This window comes from Phaenicophaeus curvirostris, chromosome 24 (assembly GCF_032191515.1).
Source record: "Phaenicophaeus curvirostris isolate KB17595 chromosome 24, BPBGC_Pcur_1.0, whole genome shotgun sequence".
Lineage (NCBI taxonomy): Eukaryota > Metazoa > Chordata > Aves > Cuculiformes > Cuculidae > Phaenicophaeus > Phaenicophaeus curvirostris.
The window spans coordinates 5,968,073-5,992,791 of NC_091415.1; the positions used below are offsets into that span (position 1 = coordinate 5,968,073).

General features: G+C 57.3%; 2 protein-coding genes across 10 annotated transcripts in view; both read left to right on the top strand.

Moving 5' to 3' along the window:
• Window positions 1–14,746, top strand: part of KIF21B (kinesin family member 21B) — a 45,021-nt gene extending 30,275 nt beyond the window's left edge. For 2 of the 8 annotated variants that reach the window (XR_011339032.1, XR_011339033.1), the window contains exons 24-36: window positions 289–346; window positions 828–1,033; window positions 1,511–1,585; window positions 1,755–1,868; window positions 2,532–2,570; window positions 4,237–4,373; window positions 4,656–4,836; window positions 5,721–5,885; window positions 6,407–6,524; window positions 7,260–7,430; window positions 8,316–8,515; window positions 8,954–9,218; window positions 9,788–14,746. Coding sequence is in view for 4 of the 8 variants with exons in the window: in XM_069875723.1 (XP_069731824.1) it covers window positions 289–346; window positions 828–1,033; window positions 1,511–1,585; window positions 1,755–1,868; window positions 2,532–2,570; window positions 4,237–4,373; window positions 4,656–4,836; window positions 5,721–5,885; window positions 6,407–6,524; window positions 7,260–7,430; window positions 8,316–8,515; window positions 9,788–9,842 (1,519 nt within the window). In the remaining 4 variants the exon portion in view is untranslated. The remainder of the gene's footprint in view (window positions 1–288; window positions 347–827; window positions 1,034–1,510; window positions 1,586–1,754; window positions 1,869–2,531; window positions 2,571–4,236; window positions 4,374–4,655; window positions 4,837–5,720; window positions 5,886–6,406; window positions 6,525–7,259; window positions 7,431–8,315; window positions 8,516–8,953; window positions 9,219–9,787) is intronic. The other 6 variants (XR_011339034.1, XR_011339035.1, XM_069875722.1 and 3 more) reach the window with 4 other exon arrangements.
• Window positions 14,747–19,138: 4,392 nt separating this feature from the next.
• ELF3 (E74 like ETS transcription factor 3) lies at window positions 19,139–24,133 on the top strand. Of its 2 annotated transcripts, none has more exons than XM_069875884.1 (9): window positions 19,139–19,293; window positions 20,028–20,196; window positions 20,813–21,034; window positions 21,254–21,373; window positions 21,468–21,581; window positions 21,790–21,879; window positions 22,461–22,577; window positions 22,739–22,934; window positions 23,073–24,133. In XM_069875884.1, the coding sequence occupies exons 2-9, from the start codon at window positions 20,034–20,036 to the stop codon at window positions 23,191–23,193; spliced, it is 1,143 nt and encodes a 380-aa protein (XP_069731985.1). In that variant the 5' UTR covers window positions 19,139–19,293; window positions 20,028–20,033; the 3' UTR covers window positions 23,194–24,133. The 2 variants fall into 2 exon arrangements, with proteins under 2 accessions (XP_069731985.1, XP_069731986.1); XM_069875885.1 differs by having other exon boundaries at window positions 21,287–21,373.
• The last annotated feature ends 586 nt before the right edge of the window (window positions 24,134–24,719 follow it).

Consider the following 24,719-nt stretch of genomic DNA (forward strand, 5'->3'; position numbering starts at 1 on the left):
GGCTGGAGGTGCCAGGGGTGGAGTGGGATGTCTGATGCCACCCGTGGGACCTCAGAGGTGGAGTGGATGAACAAAGCCCCACCTAAGCTTTCCTGTGGTGCCCAGACCTTGGGGAGGGGAGCAGAGATGTCTCTTAAACACCAGCAGGGACTGAGGTCTAGGTCATCCCTTGGAGAAAGGGTGCTAGGGAACAGGAGTTGACCCAAGTTGTCTGGTGGATTTGTGGCAACTTGCTCTCTAAAAGGAGCTTGGCACTGAAGATCCATCTCTGCTCCCATCTCCTTGCAGCATCTCCCAGTCCTTCACCATGAAAGGTTCAGCCAGCCAGGATGACTTCAAGTTCAAGGTTAGTTGACCTTTCTGTGTGGCTGTATCACAGGGAGTGGAAGGAGGGATGGAGGGCCGTGGTGTTCTGCAGTGCTCCAGGCTTCTGCTCTGTAGTCTGACCCTTGGAGAGCTGTGCCTGCCATAAGGCGCTATGGCTGGTCTCTGGCTGGGGTCAGATCTAGGCAAGGAGGGGAACACAGGCCTTCTGCTCCTCTGAAGCTCTAGAGAGTTGGGGGACTTCCACCACACCAACCAACACCCCCTGGATTTAAGCGGGCACCAGGGAGGTGCCTACATTGGGAGCAAAGGTGGTGGAAAGCCTGTTCTGCACAGGCTGTCACATTTATTTGGTGTGGAGAGCCAGCACGGTGATGGGATCCCTGTGTGATTCAGGGGGAACTTGATCTCCTGCAGCCAGAGAGCTCACCCTACAGCTCTCTGACTGCTACTGCTCTCCTCCCCTTGTGCTGCCTGTGCCTGAGCCCTCTGCCCTGCTCTAGGGAGAGCCCAAGCTCTCGGGGCAGATGAAGGCAGTGTCAGCTGAGTGTCTGGGACCCACGCTGGACGTCTCCACCAAGAACATCACCAAGTCCTTGGCATCCCTCATGGAGATCAAAGAGGATGGGATCAGCTTCTCCATCCGAGACTCCTATTACAAGGAGAAAGTGTCACGCACCATCAGCCTGCCCACGCGAGGAAGCACCTTGTGAGCATGGGGTGGTGGGTCCCTGGGCACTGGGAGGCTTGTGGAGGCGTGGGCCAGCAGGTGAGAAGCTGTGCCCTGGCTGTGGAGATGCAGAGTGGTGAGGGTGAGACCAATTCTGCATCTATCCAGGCCTGTCTGCAGCAAACAGTGATGGATTTTTTCAGTGGGCCTTGGAGAGTGTCCAGGAGTGTGTTGGTATCATATGTGGATGCAGAGTGTCCAGGAGGAGGGAAAGAACTGGGGCATGTGAGGGTCCCTGGCTCACTGCTTGGGGTTATCAGCCTTCTTGGATGCTTCTTGGGTTGCCCAAAGCCCCCATGTCTGTGGGGTGACTTGAGGCATCCTCTGATCTTGTGTTTGTGATCCCAGGGCAGCCCAGCTTCCTTGCTCTGCTGGGAAAGAACATGGGTGTCCAGCATGGAGGGATCCCAGCAGGGGCAGCAGGCACTTATGGGGCTTTTGTTTCACTTTCTTTAGTCCCAGGCAATCCCGTGGTTCGGACACTTCGCCTCTTACAAGGAGGAAATCCTATGACCGTGGGCAACCTGCCAGGTGAGTCCAGGAGCTGGAGAAATGGCAGCATGGACAGGGAGAGATGGGTGGCCCAGACACGTGGGGAGAGATGCTGCCTGAACCAGCTCTTGCTGGGCCCTGGCGTGCCAGGCAGCTGCCACATGAGCAATTCCCAAGTCATGTGTCCCTTTAATCCTCCCTGGCTCAGGCCTCCAGATGTTGGCTTCACGCCTCCCTCATCCCCACCCACCCGTCCACGTAACGACCGCAATGTCTTCTCTCGTCTCACGAGCAACCAGAGCCAGGGGTCTGCCTTGGATAAGTAAGTCTTGGTGGAGTGGGAGGATCTGCGTGATGGGGACTCACTCTGTAACAGCAGGTGGCACGTGCTGGGTCCCTTGGTGGGGTGTGGGAGCACAGGACCTGCTCAAGCCAGCCTTCTGCCACTGATTTCACTTCCTGCTTCTCTCCATGAGGGAGCAGATGCTTTGCAAGGGCCGTGCTGGACCCTCGCCCTGTCCTGCCTGCTACATGTCCCCTCCAAGCTTGCAGGACCTCACAGTCCTGCCCTCTGGCTAAGCCCTTCTTGGAGACTTGGCGGTGCCAGGTTGGACGACTGGAAGAGGCTGTTGATCAGGATGGGGTGAGGTGGATTGGGGCTCGCAGGAAACCGATGGACTGGCACCAACCAATGCTGCCCCTGCCTGCCTCTTATGCAGGTTGGGCTGCCCTCGCCTCGGAGCATTGCTAGCAGTGCTGACATTCCCTGGTGGAGACCTGCTGTCTGCTCCTCACATGCTCTCCTGCTCCTCTGCTCTCTCCCCTCGTTCTCCACGTGTGCTTCTCTTTCTTCCTCTCTCCTCTCCTCCTCCTGTTTGTCCTATACTGGCTTGGATGCAATAACAATCCTCCATCTCTGACTTCTCTACTGCTTTTTCTAGTCTGGGTTTTCTCTCCCATAATCCTGCTAATTTTCTGCCCCTAGGTCTGATGACAGCGATTCCTCTGTCTCGGAGGTGCTGAGGTATAGAAAACATTCTATTTATTATCCCTTCCTCTTCTTCTCCTCCTTCTCTCTGTCTCACGAGTCTGCTCTCCCCTGTCCCTGCATGCTCTGCCTGCACCTTGCTTCTCTCCCCCACCTCCCAGCTTGTGTGTGCTGTCCTCTCCTGGCATGCCACCTCCAGTGTCTGACACTGGCCCCTCGGTTGTGAGTCAGAACTGTTCCTGCTCTGCTTAGCCCCTGGAAATGTGGCGCTGGGCTCACCTGTGGGCACTGGCTGGTTTGGGGTGGCAGCATGTTCTGCTCTGTCTCTGATGGGCTCTTGCCTGCATGACACCACCGCATCCCCTCCTATCCCTCAGCTCTCCAGCAAGACGGTGTGATGCTGGGGAAGGGGGCAAGCAACGCTGGGTGCTTCTAGTGTGTCCTTCTTGCAAGCATCTTCCAGGCAAATACCTCCAGGTGCTCTCCACACCTGGTTGTGCTTCCCTGGTGTTGGGTTGTGGGTCAGTAGACCTCTTTCTGTAACCAAGACAGGTTGTGCTCCTGGGCTTGTCCCACTGCACCCTCTTGCCTACACAGAGGTTTCCCAACATGAGGGCCACCTTTCCCCCCACCCTTTAGGAGCATCAGCCCTCCAGCACCTGGCTGTCCCCTCACATTGTCCATGCCTGATTTCCCACAGACGCCCAGTCCCTGGAGAGGTGGCACCAGACACGTCTGTGCTGGCCAGGCAGCCGCTGAAGTCTGTTGATAACATCTCACCCTGGGGAGCAGGGATTGCCATTTAGATTCAGTGTCAGCTTGAGACTGGCAGAAGCACTAGAGGTCAGGGGAGGGCCTTTTAATTTGAATTTGGAAGCGCAACTGTGAACTGAGAAAGATCACATGCATGTGGTTTCCAAACCCAAATTAATGAGCTTGTTTGTCCTCATGACTAGTACAAACTTTAAGTGGCCTCAGGCTTGCCCTTCTCCAGCCCCGTGCCTCAGTTTCCCTGCATAAGAAGAGACCAGCACAGCCCAGGGCCGGTCCCCACGGCCACGGATGCCAGCTGGGAAGACCTGTTGGCCACGCACGCTAGGCTGAAGGGTAGGGCTGTTGGTCCTCAACACCGGGAGCAGTGCTGAGCTGGAGGGGAGATTGATGCAGTGTCCAGAGGTACAGGCAGCAGGGATCCCTTGGAGGAAGGTTTCTCAGGGACAGCTCCTCTCCTGCCCAGAGCCAGTGGTGGGTGCAGAACTTCAACAGTGCAAATGCCAGTGCTGTCTGTGCCACCTTTGTAGCCTTAGGTAAAGGAGCAAGGTCCTGTCTCTGAATGTCACCAGCCACAGGCTGACAGCCTCCACGGAACTAGGGTGGTAGATACTGGTACCCTGAACACTTACCCAGCAGAGCTTCAGGCTGGAGAATGCACATTTTGTCACAAACTTACTCAGTGTCCTGGGTCTCACGACAGCTTGGGTCTGTGTTGGCCAGGTATGAGAGGTTCAGCAGGAGAGCAGGAGCCACTGAGCAGCCCTCCTTTTCCCAGTCTGTGTTGCTGGGGCAGAGGCAGGAGCTGCTCCTGAGGAGATTCCCAGGGTTTCCATGAAGAGCTTTGCTCAGACTAAGGGGCCCATCGCACTGCATGATGCCTTTCCACACACACCCCACCAGCACTTTCTTTCTTTCTTTCCCATGCAAGGGGCATCATTAACCCGGTGGGTGGCACCAAGAATGCCCGGACAGCCCCGCTGCAGTGCGTCTCCGTGGCAGAAGGACACACCAAGCCTGTGCTTTGCCTGGATGCTACCGATGAGCTGCTTTTCACTGGGTCCAAAGGTGCGTGGTGGCAGGGAAGATGCGCGAGTTGCTGGCCTGCAGATGCTATAGGAGCAGGTTGGCGTGAGGGAATATGTGAAGGGCTGGGCACTGTGGAGTGGCTTGTCCTGGGCCCTCTTCGTGTCAAGCCTTGCCCTACACTACCCTGGTGCTGGCTCCTTTCCTCTGGCCCTTTGGGGAGGGGAGGCAATGCTGATGAGGGTTATCGCCCCAGGCCTCCGTGCCCTCGCAAGGGAGACTTCCCTCAGCTGGACATTCTTGGACACATTCCTCCTCCCGCAGACCGGAGCTGCAAAATGTGGAACCTGGTGACAGGCCAAGAAATTGCTTCCCTGAAGGGTCACCCAAACAACGTGGTCTCCATCAAGTACTGCAGCCACACTGGTCTGGTGTTCACCGTGTCCACGTCGTACATTAAAGTGTGGGACATCAGGGACTCGGCCCGGTGCATCCGCACCCTCACGTATGTGGCAGGCGGGAGCAGCTGTGGGGTCTCCTGGGCGTGCTGGGCATCTCTGGCTTTGCAGAAGACAATTCTAGGACCTGCTGGGGATGGGGGCAGGGCCAGTGTCAGTTTGCAGCACGGCATCCTTAGGCAACGGGGAGGCTGGGAGAGAGCTTGCGGTGAGGGGACCCTTGGGCACCTCCTGCAGTGATGGCTCAGGGTAGTAAAAGAGCTTTGAAGTGATCTTCAGCTACTTCTAGGGGTGGCCAAGAGAGCCAACAGTTCTGTAGAAGAGGCATAGGCCTGAATGACATCGTGGCTGGGTAAATCATAGGCTCTCCAGTGGGAAACTCAAATCATTATGAGGAGTTTGAGGTCTAGAAAGGAGCATGGGACAGTCTGCAGCTGTGGTTTGCCAGTCTGGAGCAGGGCTAGGATGTTAGGAGGTGGTGGCAGTCCAGGGTTACCAGCTTGCTTCAGTATAGAGCTCCTTCCTCCATCCAGCCTTGGCTCACCTACCTTGGCCTGAAGGTGCTTCTCCTCTGGTGCAGAGGACAAATACCTCTGCCTTCCTGTCCCTACTGCCAGCACTAGGCAGCTCTTTCTGCAAGAAGCAGAGGAATGGGAGGAGAGAAGAGCAGTCCTCAAATGGAAACCAAGGTGTGATGCTCCATGTCAGGCACATGCGCATGGTTCCCTCTGCAAGCAGGGCACTGGCCTAGGGGACCAAGATCTTGTTGATCTCATGGTGGCCAGAGAGACAATGAGTCCTCTAGGGCCTTTCCCTGATGTGGGACCCACCTTTGCCAGCCTGGAGCCAACAGCCTCATGTGGTTCCTCAGCGGGGCCTTGGTGGCCCTGGTCTCTGCTTATGCTCCTCTTTTGACTTCTCTCTCCTTTAGATCTTCTGGACAGGTGATCTCTGGGGACGCCTGTGCTGGGACCAGCACCCGCACTGTCACCAGTGTGCAGGGGGAGCACCAGATCAGCCAGATCGCACTCAACCCCACTGGCACGATGCTCTATGCTGCCACGGGTAACTCTGTCCGCATCTGGGAGCTGAGCAGGTGAGGGGGCAGGGCTGGAATGGCAGGATGCCCTGTGGATGCCCATCAGACATTGTTCCTATGGGTCTGAAATTACTCCTTCCCCTCCCCCATCTGGGAAAGTGAAAACCTTTTTAGCAATTAAAATTGCCTGGAATAAGGACTTTCAGGATCCTTCCCTATGGGACCCAAAGGGTGACGAGCAGCAGTGGGCTCCTTGGGGTGGGAGGTTTGTCTGTGAGCTTGAGAGAGCTTAGGAGAAGGGAAAAGACGTGGGATGAGCAGCAGTGCTCCTCTGGTTTTGCCCTTGCCTCCTCCATGCCAGGGGAGCACTGGGCTGCTGACCCCTCGCTGCAGCCTGGGCTCTGTAGCCAGAGGCTGAGGTGCCCCAAGGCTGCTTTCCTTCCAATGGAGGAAGGGGGTCCCTGCTTACAGTCCCCGAGAAGGAACAACCCCTGCTGGGGGGTTCTTTGCCTGGGAGAACCCTTTGGAGGAGCTCTGGCCCCTGGGGAGGGGCGGCTGATCCGTGTTACTGAACTCAGGTTGCAGCCCATCGGGAAGCTGAGTGGCCACATCGGGCCCGTGATGTGTCTCACGGTAAACCAGACGGCGAGCAACCATGACCTGGTGGTCACAGGCTCCAAAGATCACTATGTCAAGGTACTGTCATCCTTGGAGCTCAGAGCCCTGTGTCCCATAGGAAAGCCCAGATGCTGGCAACCCCTAAGGTCTCTTCTCCTGAAATCTGAGCCCAGATTTCTGTTTTCACCTCTGCACATGAGGTTTTTTGTCTCCTCACCCCAATTCCTACCTTTTGCTTGGTCCACACTACAAAAGCACCCTTTGAGATGGATTTGCATCTCTCATCCCCCAGGCTCTGTGGGTGGTGTTTGCATGTTGTGGCTGATTGAGATTAGCAGCTCACACCATTCTGCTTGATTCTCCACCACAAGACAGATGCTTTGTGCCTGCACCTTCACCACTCCAGCACAGCGAGAGCTTGCCCGTCCCTTTTAGGTTTTTGCTGGGTTTTAACAGTTTGAGTCGGAGCTGGCACGGGGCGCATGAAGAGGGATGGTGAGATGGTAAAAGAGGCAGATCCCCACCCTTCTGACAGCTGCAGTCTGTTAGCTTGTCTCATGGAAGCTCACCATGAGTGAAATGCAGCGGGATGGGGGCTCTGTCTGGTGGCAAACCTCCCCTGGAGGCAGCAGGAGCCCTGGCAAGATCTCAGCCCCACAAAGATCTCCACTGGCCAATGCCCACTCGTCTTTTCAGCATTACTCTGGGTGCCCCGAGCCTAGAAAACAGGGTGAGGGCCACGTTCTTCAAGAGAGAGTCATCTCTGTTTCCAGTGCTATCTGGAGTCTCTCACCTGCTGTTTTTTTCCCCTAGGTGTTTGAGATTGCGGAGGGCACGGTGGGCAATATTGGCCCCACTCACAACTTTGAGCCTCCTCACTATGATGGCATCGAGTGCCTGGCCATCCAGGGAGACATCCTCTTCAGTGGCTCCAGGGACAACGGCATCAAGAAGTGGGATCTGGAGCAGCAGGAACTTATCCAGGTCTGGAGGGGAACATCCAGTACAGATTCTTGGGGTGATGTGGGGCAGAGAAACAGTGCTGCTGAGGCGTAGAGGGTGACCATTGCTCTGGGACCCAGTTCCAGTGTCCTGCACTGAGCTAACCAGAGGGGCAATCCCATTCCTGGGAATCTTTCAGTGCTGTGCGAGGTGGCTCTGCACCCCTCTAAGTCTGTGCTGTAGGGTGCTCAGGATTGCTGGCTCCTTTGGCACAAAGGCATCAATTGCGGTGCCGAGTATTCTGTTCCTTTCTGAAGATGGAGTTGTTGTCTCATGCCCAGGGAACAAACCAAGCCCTGACTTTTGCATCCATCCCCTTGGCTTTCCTAACTTTGCATCACTAGCTCCATGATCCAGACCAGACCCAAGGCAACAGTGAGGATGTGAGCCTCCCAGGCTGGGTGCATGAGCCTTACGAGGAGCGACTGAGAGAGCTGGGGGTGTTTAGCCTGGAGAAGAGGAGGCTGAGGGGAGACCTCATTGCTCTCTCCAACTACCTGAAAGGAGGTTGTGGAGAGGAGGGAGCTGGGCTCTTCTCCCAAGTGACGGGGGACAGGACGAGAGGGAATGGCCTCAAGCTCCGCCAGGGGAGGTTTAGGCTGGACATCAGGAAAAAGTTTTTCACTGAAAGGGTGATTGGTCCCTGGCAGAGGCTGCCCAGGGAGGGGGTTGAGTCACCTTCCCTGGAGGGGTTTAAGGGAGGGTGGATGAGGCGCTGAGGGACATGGTTTAGTGATTGATGGGAATGGTTGGACTCGATGATCCGGTGGGTCTCTTCCAACCTGGTGATTCTATGATTCTATGAGGCTGCTGCTGGTGCTGCAGATGACGTTAGTTGTGACCTCCACTCTGTGCTTGTACCTGCAGCAAATCCCCAATGCCCACAAAGACTGGGTCTGTGCCCTGGCCTTCATCCCTGGCCGCCCCATGGTGCTGAGTGCATGCCGAGGAGGCATGATCAAAGTCTGGAATGTGGACAACTTCACGCCGGTTGGGGAGATCAAAGGGCATGACAGCCCTATCAATGCCATCTGCACCAACTCCAAGCACATATTTACTGCCTCCAGGTGAGCCCCTGGATTTCTGCTCCCCAGAGTCCCTGGGAGGTTGGAGACCCCTGGATTGCACTGTCATCCCTGGGCCTGGGTGGGTTTGCGCTGAGGGAACAGGGAGCAGGGAGGGAGGGAAGGAAGGAATCTCACAGCTTTGTAGTCCCTCTACTCCTTCATCTCACTTTGCCCCCTCAGCCTGCCCCATGCGACAGCCTGCCCACTGCAGTGCCCAGAGCTCTGGCCCTGGCCATCCCCTGCCCATGCTCTGGTGATGTCCTGGGTCACCCCCACACAGGGACCCCTCTTCCCTGGGGCTGGGCATCCTCTGCTGCTCTTGGGGAGCTATTTGGCAGCAAGACTGATATCCTCTTTTCGACCATGTCCCTTTTCTCCCTTCCTTTTTCTCTGTCTCTCTCTGTCTCTCCTCCTCCCCACCTCCCATCTGTGCCACAGTGACTGCCGGGTAAAGTTATGGAATTACGTGCCTGGGCTCACCCCTTGCCTTCCACGACGCGTCCTTGCCATAAAGGGCCGTGCTACTAGTCTGCCTTGACCCTCCTGCTCTTTCCGACTCTCTTGCTCATGCACTCTTTTTCTGTCTTTCCTTTCCTTTTCTCTTTCTCTCCACCTTGTTCTCCCTCTGTCTTTCTCTCTGTTGCTTGCTTTTGCTCCTCTCTCTTTTTCTTTCTTTCTCTCTGGTCTGAGCTGCTTCTTCACGGTATGAAACTATTTTGCGTTTTTTTCCACTTGGTAAATCTTTGCTAGAAGTGACTTGTCCCATTGTCCCAGCCACATCCCTCTATTGGTTTGGTTTGCATTTTTTTTTTTTCCTTGACAAGTGCCCACATCCACTGTGTCAGCTCTGTGGAAGCCGTGCCTTGCATGGATGGTGGGGTGGGAGTCAGCAGCACCCCCCGAAGCAGCCCATGTCCTGGGGTGCCCAAGCGCAGCAGCTCCCTGCGGTGTCACTGCTTTGACTTAGAGCTCATTGAAGGGGTGCAGGAGTCCTGTTGTTGGGGTCAACCCTGGAGGTCACCATTTCCCTTTGTCCCCAGTTGCTGCCAGTGGGGTGAGCTGGAGGCTGAGCCCCATTGGGCCTGTCTGCTCCCCAAGACAGACTGGGCAACCTCCTGCCCAGAGAAGAGAGCCTGGAGGTCTTGTGGGCTGCATGCTGCCGTGGGCTGGGGGTAGGGACCGTTTCTCCTCGCGGTGCCTTTCTGCAGCATTCCTGTGGGGCTCCTGCGAGAACCCCTGGGTCACATCGTCCTTCTTGCCGTTGTTCCTCAGTGACTTGACAGTGAAGCTCTGGAACGGGAGGAGGTTGCCCACGGGGTCGAACTAGGAACTGCAAAAAGACTGGAAGATGCGACAGGAGGGTGAAGGTCGGGGTATGTCTCCCTTGCTGTCAAGACCCTGTCATGAAGAGGAGCTCAGCCCTGATACAGGGATTGCTGTGCCTGACCCAACAGGGTGGACGATGTCCCATCTGGTACTTTGAGCACTGGCAGCTCCGGTGACGAGCAGCTCCGTGGGGTACTGTCAGCTCCACCTTCCCTCTTGCTGAGGTTTCTTGGTGGTTTTCCAGTGATCAGGAAATGTTTCATCTCTCTTCTCACCCACCCTGCTTCAACACCTGCCAGGATTTCTAGGGGTCAGAGCTACTTAGCTCCTTCTCAGAGACACCCTCCTGCCACCACGGGCTCTTGTGGCCTCCACCATGATATGCTGCTTCTGTTCCTGTTGGCTCCGGGGCTGGTTCCTGCAGGAGTCTTCCTCCACTCCATGGCCATGAGGATATTTGGTGTCTGCTGGCCAGGACCATGGCATAGAGGGGATGCTTCTTTGGAGACATTACTCGTGGGACAGCCTCTGCGGTGGGATCCTCTGCAGCAGGATTTCCAGGTGGTTCGTCTACCTGTCCCTAGTGACTGGAGGTGTGCACCTCTAGGCTCCTTTGCCATGTCCCAGCTGTGGAGGAATGGCAAGCCTGGGAAGTTCTCCATCAGGTAACTTCCATCCAAACCCTCTGCAGTTCTTTTCGACATTTTCTAAACCCGTCTCAAACTCGGCTGACCCATGGATCATGGGCTCTTGCCCCTGTGCCCACCTTCCTCTGCTCTGGAGAAGGGAAGGGCTGCTTAGCCCTGCTCTTGACATCTGGGCCCTCAGCAGGGGTTTGTGGTGGATTCCTGCAGTGTGTGAACTCCCTCAAGATGAAGAAATGAAGCAAGAACAGAGGTGACAGGGTGAAGAAGCCAAGACTGGATTTGTCACCCCCACCCCTGTGGCCCATCTTGTTTTACCATCGGTGGTGGCTGAGAGCTGTAACTCCTACCCTCAAGCTCTGCTCTCAGCCCTCCTCTAGAGAGGGGGTAGTTTGGGTTTCGCCCATCGGTCCCCGTGGATCCAGGAGCTGGAGGGGGCCCAGCAAGGCATGGAGCAGCTGGATTGTTGGATGGAGCTGGCTGTGCCTGGAGCAGGGTGAGGAAGGGGTTGCACATACTGGTCCCGCACAAGTCCCCTGATTCACCCCGGGCTTGAAGGACAATCCTGCATCTTCCAGAATCCAACCTCCATGAAAGGCTGGGGGCTCTGTCCAGGAGTGTGTCCCCAAGGACATGGCTTCTCCAGGATCCCTCCTCTTGTGCAAGGGGGCTGGCAAGGCCCTGCTCTCACACTAGAGCTTTCCTCCATCGCTCCTGTGGCTTGTTGGACCTCCCCCTTCTTGGCCAAGCAGAGCTTGTGGGATGGCCAAGGAGTCCCCAGGAGCTCTTGCCTCACGTGCTCTCACTTCCTCTGTCACAGAAGCAGCAGCTTTTGAACTCCGGTTTCAAAACTTCTCCATGTGATCCCACCAGGCACTGAACTGGGATCTCGGAGGCCAGGGGCTGCAGGACCTGCCCCATAAAGCATAGACTGTTTTCCTTCTGCTTTGTCCAATCATGCTGACTCACAGACGAGCCCCAGGCTGTTTGCCACCGGCCCTCGTTAAAACCATTCCATGTGGAGCATGGGAATTCCTCTACATCCTGAAAGGCAGGATTTGATTTAATGGGATTTTTTTCCCTTTTTGGTGTGGAGAAAAAAACCTATCCTGCTGCCTTGCCTTGGTGGAGGGCGTGATGATGTGTGTGGATGTGACCCTACCCAGGACAGTGGTGGTGGCTGAGCCCCGTGCAGCCAGGGACTGGTGATGGCCTCGAGGTGAGGAGCTCTACCTGCCGTGGCTCGGGGAGAAGTGGTGCCAGCGTCAGCAGCTCCGGGCTGGGCGCCCCACGAGACTGGAGGGGATCAACAAAACTGCATGGGGCACCACAACCACCAGTCACACACAGCTATGGGGAGGTCTTACCCTCTAAGCCTGCCTGGGAGAGGCTTTCCCTGCTCATTCCTCAACAGCTTTAAGCTTTGCTTGGCTGTAGGGTGGATGAGGGTGTGTGTTTGTAGCCAGGTGTGTCTGCACCAAGAACTGCCAGTGCCTGACGTGAAACCTGCTCCCTGCTGAAGGGACCTGCTCTTGGGGGGCTTAGGGTCAGACCTGCCTTGCCTTTTGCCACCCGTTTCCTCCTGTGTGTAGGCTGCAAGTGCCTGCTTCATTTCCCAGGGCTGAGTGGCCAATCCTGGATGATGCTGAGCATCCACTTCCCTGCTGTTTCAGCAGCACGGCGAGGGCGATTTGAGGCATTTGCAGCCTGCAGGTGAAGGGAGCTGGGCGCTGTGGCACAGCAGCAGAAGTCCAGAGCTGGGGTGGTGGATCTTTGAAGCATGGGGTGACTGTGGTCCCTTAACTCTATGTCTAGGGGTGTGTACATGTCTTACTGTCTCGTGTGGGTTAGTATTTCCAACACAGGAGAGCATTTCTGGGGTGTTGATCTGGTTTAGCTACCTCATGGTGCAAGCTGGGTACTGTCATCATTGGGGTTTTTGGGGGGATGGGGGTGGGGAGTTTGTCTTTGAGTTTTTTTTCTTCTCTTAATTAGTGTTATTGTTATGGTTTTGATACTTGAATTTGTCCTGGGGACATGTGGCCTCGCCCCCACCTTGCTGCACTTCTGAGCCGTCCCTCGTGTCCCCCTGCTCTGCCCTGTGCCCAGCTCTCACCTTTGTGGTGGGTTTTCCCCAGCTGAGTCGTGACACTGAGATTTTACTCCCATTGCTAGTGCAATGCTTGGGCTGAGGCTCAGCAGTGTTGCCAGTAGTTCCTGGCTTCATTTGCAACCTGGAATTAGTCCGTCTCATCTCTCTGAAGGATTGGAAGGGACCTCAGAAAGGCTCAGCTCAGGCTGTGTTACTGCCTCTGCTCTCATAGATATTCCCTGTGGATGCAATGAAGCCCTTCTTGCCTGGGATGTGTCTGCACAAAGCACATTGCTGGAATGGGCTGGTCCTAGTCCTCATTTTCTAGAGCCTGCTGTAATTCACTGGCAGCCCAAAGTGGCCGGGAACTGGTGCTGTAAAAGCCTCCATCCAGGGTGGAGAAGGGAGGCTGTGAGAGAAGCCAATTCTTGTGTGTGATGTTTGATATTTTTTACCCCAAAACCATAGCTGAATCTAGACCCTGTCCCAGGCACTGAACATAACCCAGGGTAACCCAGATTATGCCCTACGTGGAGCTGGGGAGCCGACACGGGGCCGTAACCCCCTCCCCTGGCACAATGGGGTTTGGGAGGGGGTTTGCAGCTCTGAGCCACCCTGCCAGTAAGGGGGGAGGCAGGTCCTCCCAAACACTAAAGCACAAGGTCCCAACATGCAGGGAGTGGAGCAAGGGTGGCCCCTTGGCCTCTGGTCCTTCATAGCTCAGAGTGGCGCTGTGGCCTTGGACAATCAAGGCAGAGGTGGTTAGGGATGATGGTGGAGAGGGCTGTTTGCCTGCTGAGGAGGCAGGTGAGCTGTTTCATCCTTTGGTGCTGTGCTGGGTGCTCCCTTGCGGCTCAGGACTTGTACTGCTGTGTAGCTGAAGTCCTTTCTTGTCATCTTGGAGCTGTTCTGCCAGTCCCTCCACTGCAGGGACAGTTTGGAGCTGCCTTGGTTTGTGCCGATGATACCTGTGGTCTGGAGAGGTCCTTCCCTTGATCAAATCACTGGGTGATGCATCTAACCCTGGGCCCTGACCCTTGCTCCGTGAGTCTCCTCCCTCCAGCACACAGGGGCCAGCATCCCTCTGCTGAGGCTGCAGTGCTGGCCCTGAGCTGAACTTTGCGCACAAGGGGTAGAGATGACTCAGGGATCCCAAAAGCACTGGGCCCTGAAACCACTGTGAGCCCAAGCAGGGAGCCTGGGCACTGTCCCCTCCTTGGCACCCACAGCTCTTAGGGCACAAAAGGACAGGCTGGTGGTGCATCTCTCAGCCTCACCAGCTGCAAGGAGATGGAGCACCAGCATCCTGTCTCCCCCAGGTACGATTTTCCTCCTCAGCACCTCTGCCCACGGCTGCTTTGGGGTCTCAGATGCTACCTCCTGCCTTGGTGCTGCAGAACCAGTGCCCGCTCCCCAGATCCTCTCCCAGTGCCTATCTCCCAGTCCTTCCCCTGTCCCATGCAGGACGGGTCAGGTACAATCCCTTCAGAGCACAAGCCTCCCACTTGCTTTTCACCAAGCTCACTGGAGCTTTGCTCTCTTGTGCAGGCTGCATGCCCTCCCTGATCCTCCTTCACCCTCCTGGGGAGGGAAGAAGTCCTGCTGGCTCTGACCCCACCATGGTCTGCATGGTGCTGTAACCATGACCCCAGCACAACCCCGACCCCCCAGGCCTTCTCCTGGCCTCTCTCACCCTCAGAGAACCACAGCTCTGCACCATCCTACCCCCAGGGACTCGTCCCTCATCTGTGACAGCCCTGCCCATGGTACCTGCCAGCTCTTAAGCATCCCCTGTGTCTCTGACCACCCGGTACCCTGTGGTCCAGCCCTGTTGCAGGGCTTGGGCAGCTGCAGCATCACATCGCCTGCTCCATCACCCTGTCCCGCTGCACAAGTATCACAAATAGCAGGTGCCTTTTCTTGCTTGGAGCTGTTTTCTAGAGGCCAGCTCTTGTGAAGGCTTTTTTTTTTTTTTTTCTCTGCTGGGTCGTGCAGCCCAGCCCAGCTGTCTGGGTTTGTCAGAGGACAAGGTGTGTACATGTATTTTATACCTCAATGTGTTCCTGTAAATAGTGTAAGTTATTTTGGTCTCATGATGTACATGGTTTTTCAATGGCTGTGTTTGTTCCTTGCCTTTTTGTCTTCACAAATAAAATGTATGGAAATAAAGTGACACGGCAGTGATGGCTTTGAAGAGACGAAGAACAGAGGGGGAACAGAGCTGGAGGACAAGTATTATGAGAGGAGCTGAGGGACCTGTGATGGTTTAGACTGGAGAAGAGGAGGCTGAGGGGAGACCTCATCGTTCTCTGCAGCTCCTGAAAGGAGGTTGTGGAGAGGAGGGAGCTGGGCTCTTCTCCCAAGTGACAGGGGACAGGATGAGGGGGAATGGCCTCAAGCTCCGCCAGGGGAGGTTCAGGCTGGACATTAGGAAAAAATATTTCCCAGAAAGGGTCATTGGTCCCTGGCAGAGGCTGCCCAGGGAGGGGGTTGAGTCACCTTCCCTGGAGGGGTTTAAGGGATGGGTGGACGAGGTGCTGAGGGACATGGTTTAGTGATTGATGGGAATGGTTGGACTCAATGATCCAGTGGGTCTCTTCCAACCTGGCGATTCTATGATTCCATGATCTGGTTGAAGCTGTCCCTGCTCCTGCAGGAGGCTCGGGTTCGATGGGTTGCGAAGGTTACTTCCAACCCAAAGCATCCTATGACCTTCCTGAGGGGTCCCGGGCCTGGAGGGGCGCTGTGGGGCCAGGACTCGGTCCCTGCTGGTTGCCCGATCCCCATTCCCGCTGGGGTCACCCGGCGATCGGGTCCTGGGGATGCGGGCTGGCTGCGGGGACAGCCGGCAGGTGGCAGCCCCGACCGTGGGAAGCGGCGTCTGGCGGGGGGGGTGCGGGTCCCCTTCACCTGCCGGGATGGGGGTGCTGGGGCGGGATGTGGGGTCCCCTTCACCTGCCGGGATGGGGGTGCTGGGGCGGGATGTGGGGTTCCTTTCACCTGCCGGGATGCAGGGTCCCCTTCACCTGCCAGGATGGGGGTGCTGGGGCAGGATGTGGGGTCCCCTTCACCTGCTGGGATGAGGGATGCGGAGTCCCCTTCACCTGCTGGGATGAGGGATGCAGGGTCCCCTTCACCTGCCGGGAGGAGGGATGTGGGGTCCCCTTCACCTGCCGGGATGGGGGTGCTGGGGTGGAATGTGGGGTCCCCTTCACCTGCTGGGATGAGGGATGTGGGGTCCCCTTCACCTGCCAGGATGGGGGTGCTGGGGTGGAATGTGGGGTCCCCTTCACCTGCCGGGATGGGGGTGCTGGAGCGGGATGTGGGGTTCCTTTCACCTGCCGGGATGAGGGATGCAGGGTCCCCTTCACCTGCCGGGAGGAGGGATGTGGGGTTCCCTTCACCTGCCAGGATGGGGGTGCTGGGGCAGGATGTGGGGTCCCCTTCACCTGCCGGGATGAGGGATGCAGGGTCCCCTTGACCTGCCAGGATGGGGGTGCTGGGGGGGAATGTGGGGTCCCCTTCACCTGCCAGGATGGGGGATACGGGGTCCCCTTCACCTGCCGGGATGGGGGTGCTGGGGGGGGATGCAGGAGGAGCAAAGGGGAAGGCGGTGAATGTGGTGCCAGCATGTGGGGTGTGCTGAGGACCCAGAGGGTGGTGGATGGTGTCCCCCACCTGTGCTCCCCAAGGCACCAGCAACCAACCTACCCCAGCCCCAGGAGCTGCAGGGCAGGGAGGTGGGTACCAAGCTGTGCCCCCAGCTCCACAGGGCAGGACCTCAGCCCCGCATCCTTCACTTTCTCTTTCCCAGCCAGCGCTGGTTAAACTGGTCCGACTTGGATGGAGCAGCTGAGCGGGGAGCTGCCAGGCGTGGGTTGTGCCCTCAACGACCACCCCGGATGCGGTTCCTGCTGGCACAGCTCCCGCTCCCCATGTGGGGCACCCCACGCCCTGGGTTCAGAACACCCCATGCGGGGCTCGTCCTGCGCGTGGTGCCAGTCCAGCCCTAACGGTGACTCTGAAGGGCTGGTGGTGCCCAGAACCACCTCAGTCATGAGCACCGAGTCCTGTGTCACCCTCAGCATGTGCTCTGGCTTGTCTTGGTGCCATTCTCCAAACCGCAGTGCTGCTAGGGCAAACGGGATCTGTGGGGCAGCAAATGTGGGGGTGTCGTGGGCACCGTTACTGCTGGCAGGGCAGGTGACACGAGTAGCAACCAATTCCCTCCTGGTCTCCCGGCTGCTCACTGCCCCACTGACACTTTCATTGCTGACTCTTGTGTCACCAGTTACCTCCAAACTCATGACCACCTCTTTCTCACTGCAGCAAGATGCCAAGCCTTGCTGGCAGTGCCCTGTGCCACGCTCCCCACCAGCCCGAGGTGTGCTCAGAGCTCAGATTAGCAGCAAGGGAAGAGCAGGGGCACATCCCTGGGCTCTGGTAGTGAGAATTTTGGTAGCCCTCTGCCACTTATCCCCGAAGAATTACTGTGAACCCGTAAGTGCTGCAGCTGCTCCTAGGCAGCAGAGGGTTCCATGGACACCATCGAGCAACTTGCTGCTGCCCTGTGGCTTTGGGGAGGGCATGGGGAACCCCAGGACAGGCTCATATTCTCCTGTGCTCTGTGAGGGTCTCAGCATCTCCAGACAGTGTCCTCCACTGTCATCTTCTCCCCACAGTGCAGCATAAGGCCTGGATTGTGTCACATGAGGCAGGCAGATGGGCAGGAAGGCCGTTTCTCGAGGTCAGTAAAGCTGGACAGTGCCTGCAGGGTTTTGGGGAGGATTGCTTGGCCCCTCTGGCCACCTGGTTCCCAAACACAAGGGAAAGGAAGGGGGCAGGCTAAGCCGCAGGAGGACCCAGAGAGCTCCAAGCAGGCATGAGGCATGAGGGTGGTCTGGGCAGGGCTTGGGCAGGAGGCTCTGAAATGCTACATGCCCACCCCATCATCCTGTGGCCCAGGGGAAAGCTGCCCTGTCCCTCTTTGCTCCACGGACACCTGCATTTCAGCAGTGGATAGAAAAAGCTTCCCCAGGGGGAGGTTTGTAACCACAGGCACTGGAAGTCCAGCCTGGTGGACAGGTCCCCAGGCACAGTGGGAGCCCAGTGCTCAGCTCCCAGCTGAGTGCAGCCTTGAGGCTCTGTGTCTGCCCAGCACCGGTGTTTTCCCCAGTGGTCCTGGTTTGCTCCACGGTAGAATAATCATAGAATAACCAGGTTGGAAGAGACCCACCGGATCATCGAGTAGCAAAGGCAGAGGCTGCTCCTCGGCATGGAGATGGCCTTGTGGGATGCTGTGCCCAGGAAACAACAGGGCCTGGCAGAACCCAACACTCGTGACTGTGCTGTGGAGGAATGAAGCTGGGGCAGGTAGTCAGCTAGCGTGACCCAGTGCCTCCTGGCTGGCACGCTGGCCCTGGGGCCACAGCATGGCATGGGAGGCCAAGGTGACGTGACAAGGGGATGTGGCCACAGCCCTTGATTGGCCTGTGAGCTGAGAGGGGCATCTATGCTTGCAACAGTCTGTCACACCTTGTCACATGAGGTGGTTTGCTGCCAGGTACCAGTCTGAAGTGACAAGGACCTTGAGGGGCTCGTGTGGTGCCAGCTCTGCCCCACTCACAGTGGACAAGGTTCACACCAGCCCGTGTATGGCACTGAGGTGCCGGCTTAGCAAAGTACTATCCCTGCACAAATGGGCACCGGGCTGTTGTCTGGGACAGGTCCACGGCTCCTCTGCCAGTGCAGGACCACAACCAGCATGATTGTATCCCCTGCTCCGGAGCCCAGGAGGTAATTCCCCAAATGCATCCCACAACTCTGCCTGACTCCTTGTCACGTGTCCCTGGCGAGTGTCTGTGTGTGTCTGTGCCAGGCACTTGTGAAATGGCAGGGAAGGGGCTGTAACAGCCTGGCTCAGACCAGCCTCCAGGCAAAAATCAACCCAGCTTAGCAGAAAGCAGCAGTAGTTGGTCACCTGCCTGGCTTCCAGTCCGTCCCCACGCAGACCACTCATCCCCACCGGAGACCTGCTCCCAGCATCTGCCTGGCTTGGTCACCAGATCCTTTCTGCCTCTTTGGGAGAAACAGTTTCTGTGCCGGAGCAGGGAGCGAGCAAGCCTGTGCGTGGCCAAGGTCCCCATGCAGCAGGGCTGGGCTGCCCTCCCGGGACCGTGATGCCGCACAGCTAAGCGGTTGCCCAGGGTGTTGTTCCCAGCCCCTTTGGTGCAGGCAGAGAGCTGGGGAGGGATGCGCAACCCCCAGCGCCCGCTCCGGCCCTGCTGGGTGTGTTTGCCTGGCAGCAGGAGCCAAGTGAACCTGCTGCTATGAGCAAACAAACACGAGCCAGAGAAGAAAACACCGCGTGAAGCCAGGTGGGTGAAACTCTGGGCATCGGCAGGGCAAGGGCTCTGACAATGATTAAACTGGCCAACCCAGATTTCCCGGCAAGGCAGTGCTGGGCTGGGACCCGGTGGTTCATATTATGCAAATCACCTGGATCTGGGAGCATGAACGTTTCAGGCTGGAATTCCCCTCAGGCTGCCAGATCGCATTACGCAGCCTGTGCTATAAAAGAGGAGAGGCACTGGGCTTGCCCATCGGCATCAGCGTCTCAGGCCCAGGAGCACTGGCCAGTGGCTGGGCAGGGTGTGCTCCATCTCCCCTTGCTGCTTTCTGGATTAGCCGCCACTCCAGGATTGCCATTGCAGAAGGTACCAAAGCTTTTCTCCTCCGGGGCCTGTTGATGTCTCCCAGCCCAGGATGGCTGCTTTGCTCCCCTCCCCGTGCATCTTCGCTCTCGCCGGGGGATGCGCTTGTTGTTTCCTTGGTGGGCGATCCTTTTGGGGATCAGCAGGACAGCGGACTGGAGGGCGCCTTCCAGCCCCCAGCTTTTGTCAAGTGAACAGCAAGATTTGCCTCTTCCACAAGGGCCAGGCAGGAGTTTGGTCTCCTCCTGGCTGCAGAGTTACTGGGATGTGCTTCTTGCGACTGGTTGAGAGGACTGGAGCTGCCACACTGGAGTCCCAGCACCAGTCTGTGCCAGCCTGAGCCCTGCTGGGCTGGGGGAAAGCTCGACGGCTGAGCTCCCCGCAACACCCATCCCCATGGAGGGGCCACGCAACACCATCCTCTGCGAGCCACCTGCTTGCTGGCCCTTTGCACTGGCTGCAGTGGAGCTGTGGGGAAGGGGCTCTTCTGCGAGCCCAGTGACGCCATGTCCCCGGTTTGCTCCAGCTCAGCCTCCCGGTGCCTGGGGCGGTGGTGAGTCAGGCCCAGCCCTGGCTGGCAGGGTGCTGGGCGGGTGTTTCTGCAGAAGTGACCTGAGAGGTGACGATGGGTGGAGGGAGGGAGAGCCCAGCCTCACCCAGCCCGGTCCCTGGGGTGCTGCAGGCTCAAGCGTCCCTGCCTCCGTGGCGCCAGGGCTCACTGTCGTCTCTTGGCACAGAGCTTGATGGCGGGATCTTGTGAGATCAGCAACATCTTCTCTAACTACATCAGCGCCATGTACCAGCCAGAGGAGGTGCAGCCAACCCTGGATATGCTGGGACACCTTGGGGATGACGGCACCCTGGGGCTGAGCCTCCCCACCAGCCAGCCCCCAGCACAGACCACAGGTAGGACCAGGGGAGCCGTGGTGTCTGCACAGGGGAGCCAACACATGAGGCAGTACAGCTGTCTTGGAAGAGCATTGCAAGTTTCTTGTCCCACTGGGGCAGGTCAACAGGTTCCAGCATGCCTCAGTTTCCCTAGATGTTTGTTGGCTAAAGGGTTGCTGTAGGAGGTCATTGGTGGTACAAGTTGTGGCTGCTTGGAGCACAACAGATGTTTACAGGGGATGAGGGAATCATCGCCCTTCTGCCCTAGCACATCCCAGGGGGTGGGCTGCTCACCGGGAGAGCAGTTTAGAAGAACAGTCCTGGTGACAGGGGTCCCATTCCACTGGGATGGCCCTGGGAGAAGCACAGGAAACACACCGACAGAACAGGGCAGATCCCAGCATGGACGGGACAAATGGCACTCCAAGGACAGGAGCAGGGCAGAGCAAGGTGACTCAGGAGCAGGCACCAAGTGCCTGTTAGTCCCATAACCCTCCAAGCGCAGGGCTCGCGGTGCCCTGTGTGATTGCCGCGGGACGGGACCTTGTGCCGAACTGCATCAGGAAGCCCACACATGGCACATGGTGCTGGCACAGCTGCCCTGCCTCTGAGCTGCGCTCTCCATCCTTTGCAGACAAGCCAGAGTGGTTCAGTGAGCTCCCGTACTTCTGGACCAAAGTGCAGGTGCTGGAGTGGATCAGCTACCATGTGGAGAAGAACAAGTACGACGCCAGCTCCATCGACTTCTCCTGCTGCAACATGGATGGGCATGCGCTGTGCCACTGCACCAGGGACCAGATGCGCCTCATCTTTGGACCCCTTGGGGACGAGCTCTATGACCGCCTGCACGAGATCAGTGAGTGCCCCAACGCTCCCTTTGTCCCCAGGCCTGGCAGCTTGAAGCATGAGGCAGAGATGCCCCCACCGGCCCAGGACCTCGTGCTTCCTGGGAGCTGCGAGAGTTGTCTTGGGGGCTGCACGGCGAAGGCTGCACAGGACTTGGGGGCACTGATCAGAGTCCAGGCAGGGCTGGGCTCAGCTCCCCGTATGCACTGTTCCCCTCCATACCAAATAGGCATCGCTAATCCCAGTCCCTCCACGCCTGCAGCCTCCAATGAGCTCAACTGGATCATTGACTTGCTGGAAAAAGAGGATGTGGCTTCCCAAGGATTATTCCTGAACTCCAGCCACTTGGGTAAGAGAAGAGCCCTGGCCAAGCCTTTTCCCCAGGGACTGTGTGCCAATGCAGCCAGGGCTAACCCGTTCTTCCCCTTCTCTGCTTCTTCCAGAGCTGGGAAATCCCAGAGACTCCCTGGAGGACATGAAGCCCACAAACCCTTTCCTATCCACAGACTTCACCTGCTTGCCTGGTGCCATGTCCCCAGGCAGCTCTGATGTCTCAGGTCAGTGTTTTCAACTTGCGAAAGGCTCCCTTCAGTTGTGCTGATCTGGGACATCAGTGGGCTAGCGGCTAGGTCCTAGTGCCCCAGGGCTTGCGGAAGGTTTGGGTCCCGCACCAGGTTGCCTGCAGTGGCCTGAGGGGGAAACCCAGGGGAAACCCCTCCAGATGCCAGCACCTGGTGGTCTGAGCTCTGTCTCTTTTCCTCTCAGGGCCTGTGATGTCCCACAGCCCCAACTCCCAGGACTCCGGTGGAAGTGACCTTGACCTCGACCCCACAGAAGCAAATCTCTTCCCTGATGGTGAGTTGTTTGCTTCCAGCTGGAAGTTTGGAGAAGGGGCTTGCTCCTGGGCACTTTCAGCAGCTGCAGAGCACATCCCATCTGGCACTAATTCAGGGACAACACCTGAGCTTCCATCCTCACAGTGGGAAGGAGGGAGTGATCTGGTTTTCCATGCCCCATGGGTTTGTTTGTCTCAGAGTATGGTGATGGGGCAGCCAGGGCAGCAGAGAGCTTGGTGGGAAGGGGTAGGTAACAGCAGCTGTGCGAGGGTTGCGACCAGAGCTGCTGGGCACTGAAAGCTGTGTTCAGTATTGTCCCCATTTGGTGATGATCTGGGGACACCAGGGATGCAAGGAAGCATCAGGGTTTGAGGAATGAACAGCATGGTGCCCTTAGCACGGTGGCACACGTAAGCATCGGACAAGGCTGGAAGGAATAGGGACCTTGGCATCAGGGGTTGGTTGTAGTTCCCGATATCTCCTCCTACCCCAGCCAGTTCTCCTCTGTCCTGAGGAGGACATCTCCGCGCCCAGGGAGGGAGTAGCTTCAATCCAGCAGGCTCTGCCCAGAGTAACATGGCCCCTTCTCTGTGTGCACAGATGGCTTCTCAGGGAGCAAGAAAGGGGACAGCAAGCATGGCAAGAGGAAACGGGGACGGCCCCGAAAACTGAGCAAGGAGAGCAGAGACTGCCTGGAGAGCCGGAAGAGCAAGCACTGTACGTGGACTCCCCAGTCTGGGAGGGGGGACTGCCTTCCCCAGCTTGGCTCCATGGGAGGAAGGGCCATGTATGCCGGGCATGGCGTTGGCAGAGGGGTTTAGGGAGATCCAAAGTGCAGAGACCCACAGGATCCTCTACAGCTTACTCTCTTCTTCTAGCCCCAAGGGGTACTCACCTGTGGGAGTTCATCCGCGACATCCTGATCCACCCTGAGCTGAACGAGGGGCTGATGAAGTGGGAAGACCGGCAGGAGGGTGTCTTCAAATTCCTGCGCTCGGAGGCAGTGGCTCAGCTCTGGGGCCAGAAGAAGAAAAACAGCAGCATGACCTACGAGAAGCTGAGCCGAGCCATGCGGTGAGTTTCCCCCCAACCCCAGGGGGTGACCTGCCCTCAGGGCTGGTCACCAGTAGGGCTCAGCTTCAATCCCTCACAGCAGCTCCCCAGCGCGTGGGGCTGCACACAGAGCCCTGATTCCACCCCCATCTCCTCCAGATACTACTACAAACGAGAGATTCTGGAGAGAGTCGATGGGCGACGGCTGGTGTACAAGTTTGGGAAGAACTCCAGCGGCTGGAAGGAGGAGGAGGTGCTCAACAGGAACAAGGAGCTGTAGGAGTCCTGGATGAGCTGGGGTCTGACAAGCCCCTCGGGGCCAGCCCCGGGCTGCACTCCTCGGCAAGAAGCTTTGCCTGCAGCTGCATCTGGAAGCTGCTGCCCTGTGCAGCGTGTGAAACTCCCAACCTTGCATGGGCACGCTCATGCGTGCTGGTGGCTGCCAGCATTGAGGTCTTCAAAGCTAATATTTTGGCTTCAGTAGGTTATTGTAAACCACTATTTCTCTTGCTGGTTTTGTACCTCCAACTGGAGTCGCAGTGACTGTGGCTGTTTCAAAGCCGAAACAAACGGAAAGGGGAAGAGCAGTTTGAGTAGCAGCTGGCACTGCAGTGAGTGCCCAGCAGTCTCTACTGTCACCCACCTCCTGCCTGGGCTTTAGGGCAGCACCGCTGTCTCACCTGTGAGCGGTCAGACCTTGTTCCAGCAATGGTGTCATCCCCGAGCACGGCTTGCACCATGCTGAAGGCGACCACCTTCCTGTTTGCTCCGCATGGGATGGGTGAGACCCTCCTTTTGCAGCAGCTACTCAGTGTTGCTTCTACTGAGAGGAGATGGGAACATTGGGGAGCCTCATCTGGCCCTGGAGAGCCCGCGGGGCAAGAGGACTCAAGACAGCAGGATCGCGTTGCGTTTCCAGCCCTGCTGCCTGTATGTAGAAACAGGCCTTTTCCCCCAAAGTAGCTTCTAATTTATCTAAGATCAAGAATCAGCACAGAATGAATGTACAGATGTATTTTTTCATGAGTGACATGTTCCCATGTGAGAGCGTGCGTTGCATGGCACACGCGTGTCCTGTGGCAGCTGGTGATACTCAGCTGGACTGAAGCAATATCACAGGGGCACAGGCTGGCTCTGTGCCAGCCAGGCACCCAGCAGGTGCATGTGGTTTCCTCCTTTTCAGATGGGAACATAACAGGAATAAATTGTTGTTTGGTTGGTTTTTTTGTACCTCCCTGTCATTTCACTTGTTTTTCTTAAAGAAATGGTCTGGACCAGACTCGTGTTACCTGGGATGTCCCATTGCATGAACTTCATCCGTCACCATCCTTCCTGCCTGCCATAGTTTGGACTTTCCTGCTCCTCCTGCCATGCTCTCACAGGGTCTTCCTTAGTGTGAGGTGCTGAGGGACATGATTTAGTGTTTGATAGGAATGGTTGGACTCGATGATCCGGTGGGTCTCTTCCAACCTGGTTATTCTATGATTCTATGGTTCTATGAGGTGGCTGCTTGTCCCTGGGCTGGTGGGAGTGAGAGCTGGAGACCTTGTCTCCAAGCCAGCAATGCAGGAGCACCTTACACCCACTCCCAAAGCTTGGCCCTTCTGAGGGCCTTCCAGAAATCCAGCGCTGGCTCTCGTCTTTACAGGAGGGATGTCCTGGAGCACCGGCGCCAAGTCAAAAGCAGGTTCCTTTTCCCAGAGTTCTGCCGTGGTCTGTGAGAGAAAGAGGGAGAGAGTGTGTGTGTGTGTGTGTCTGTGTTTCTCATCTCTCTTCAGGGCGAAGCTGTGGGAGGACCTCCAGCCC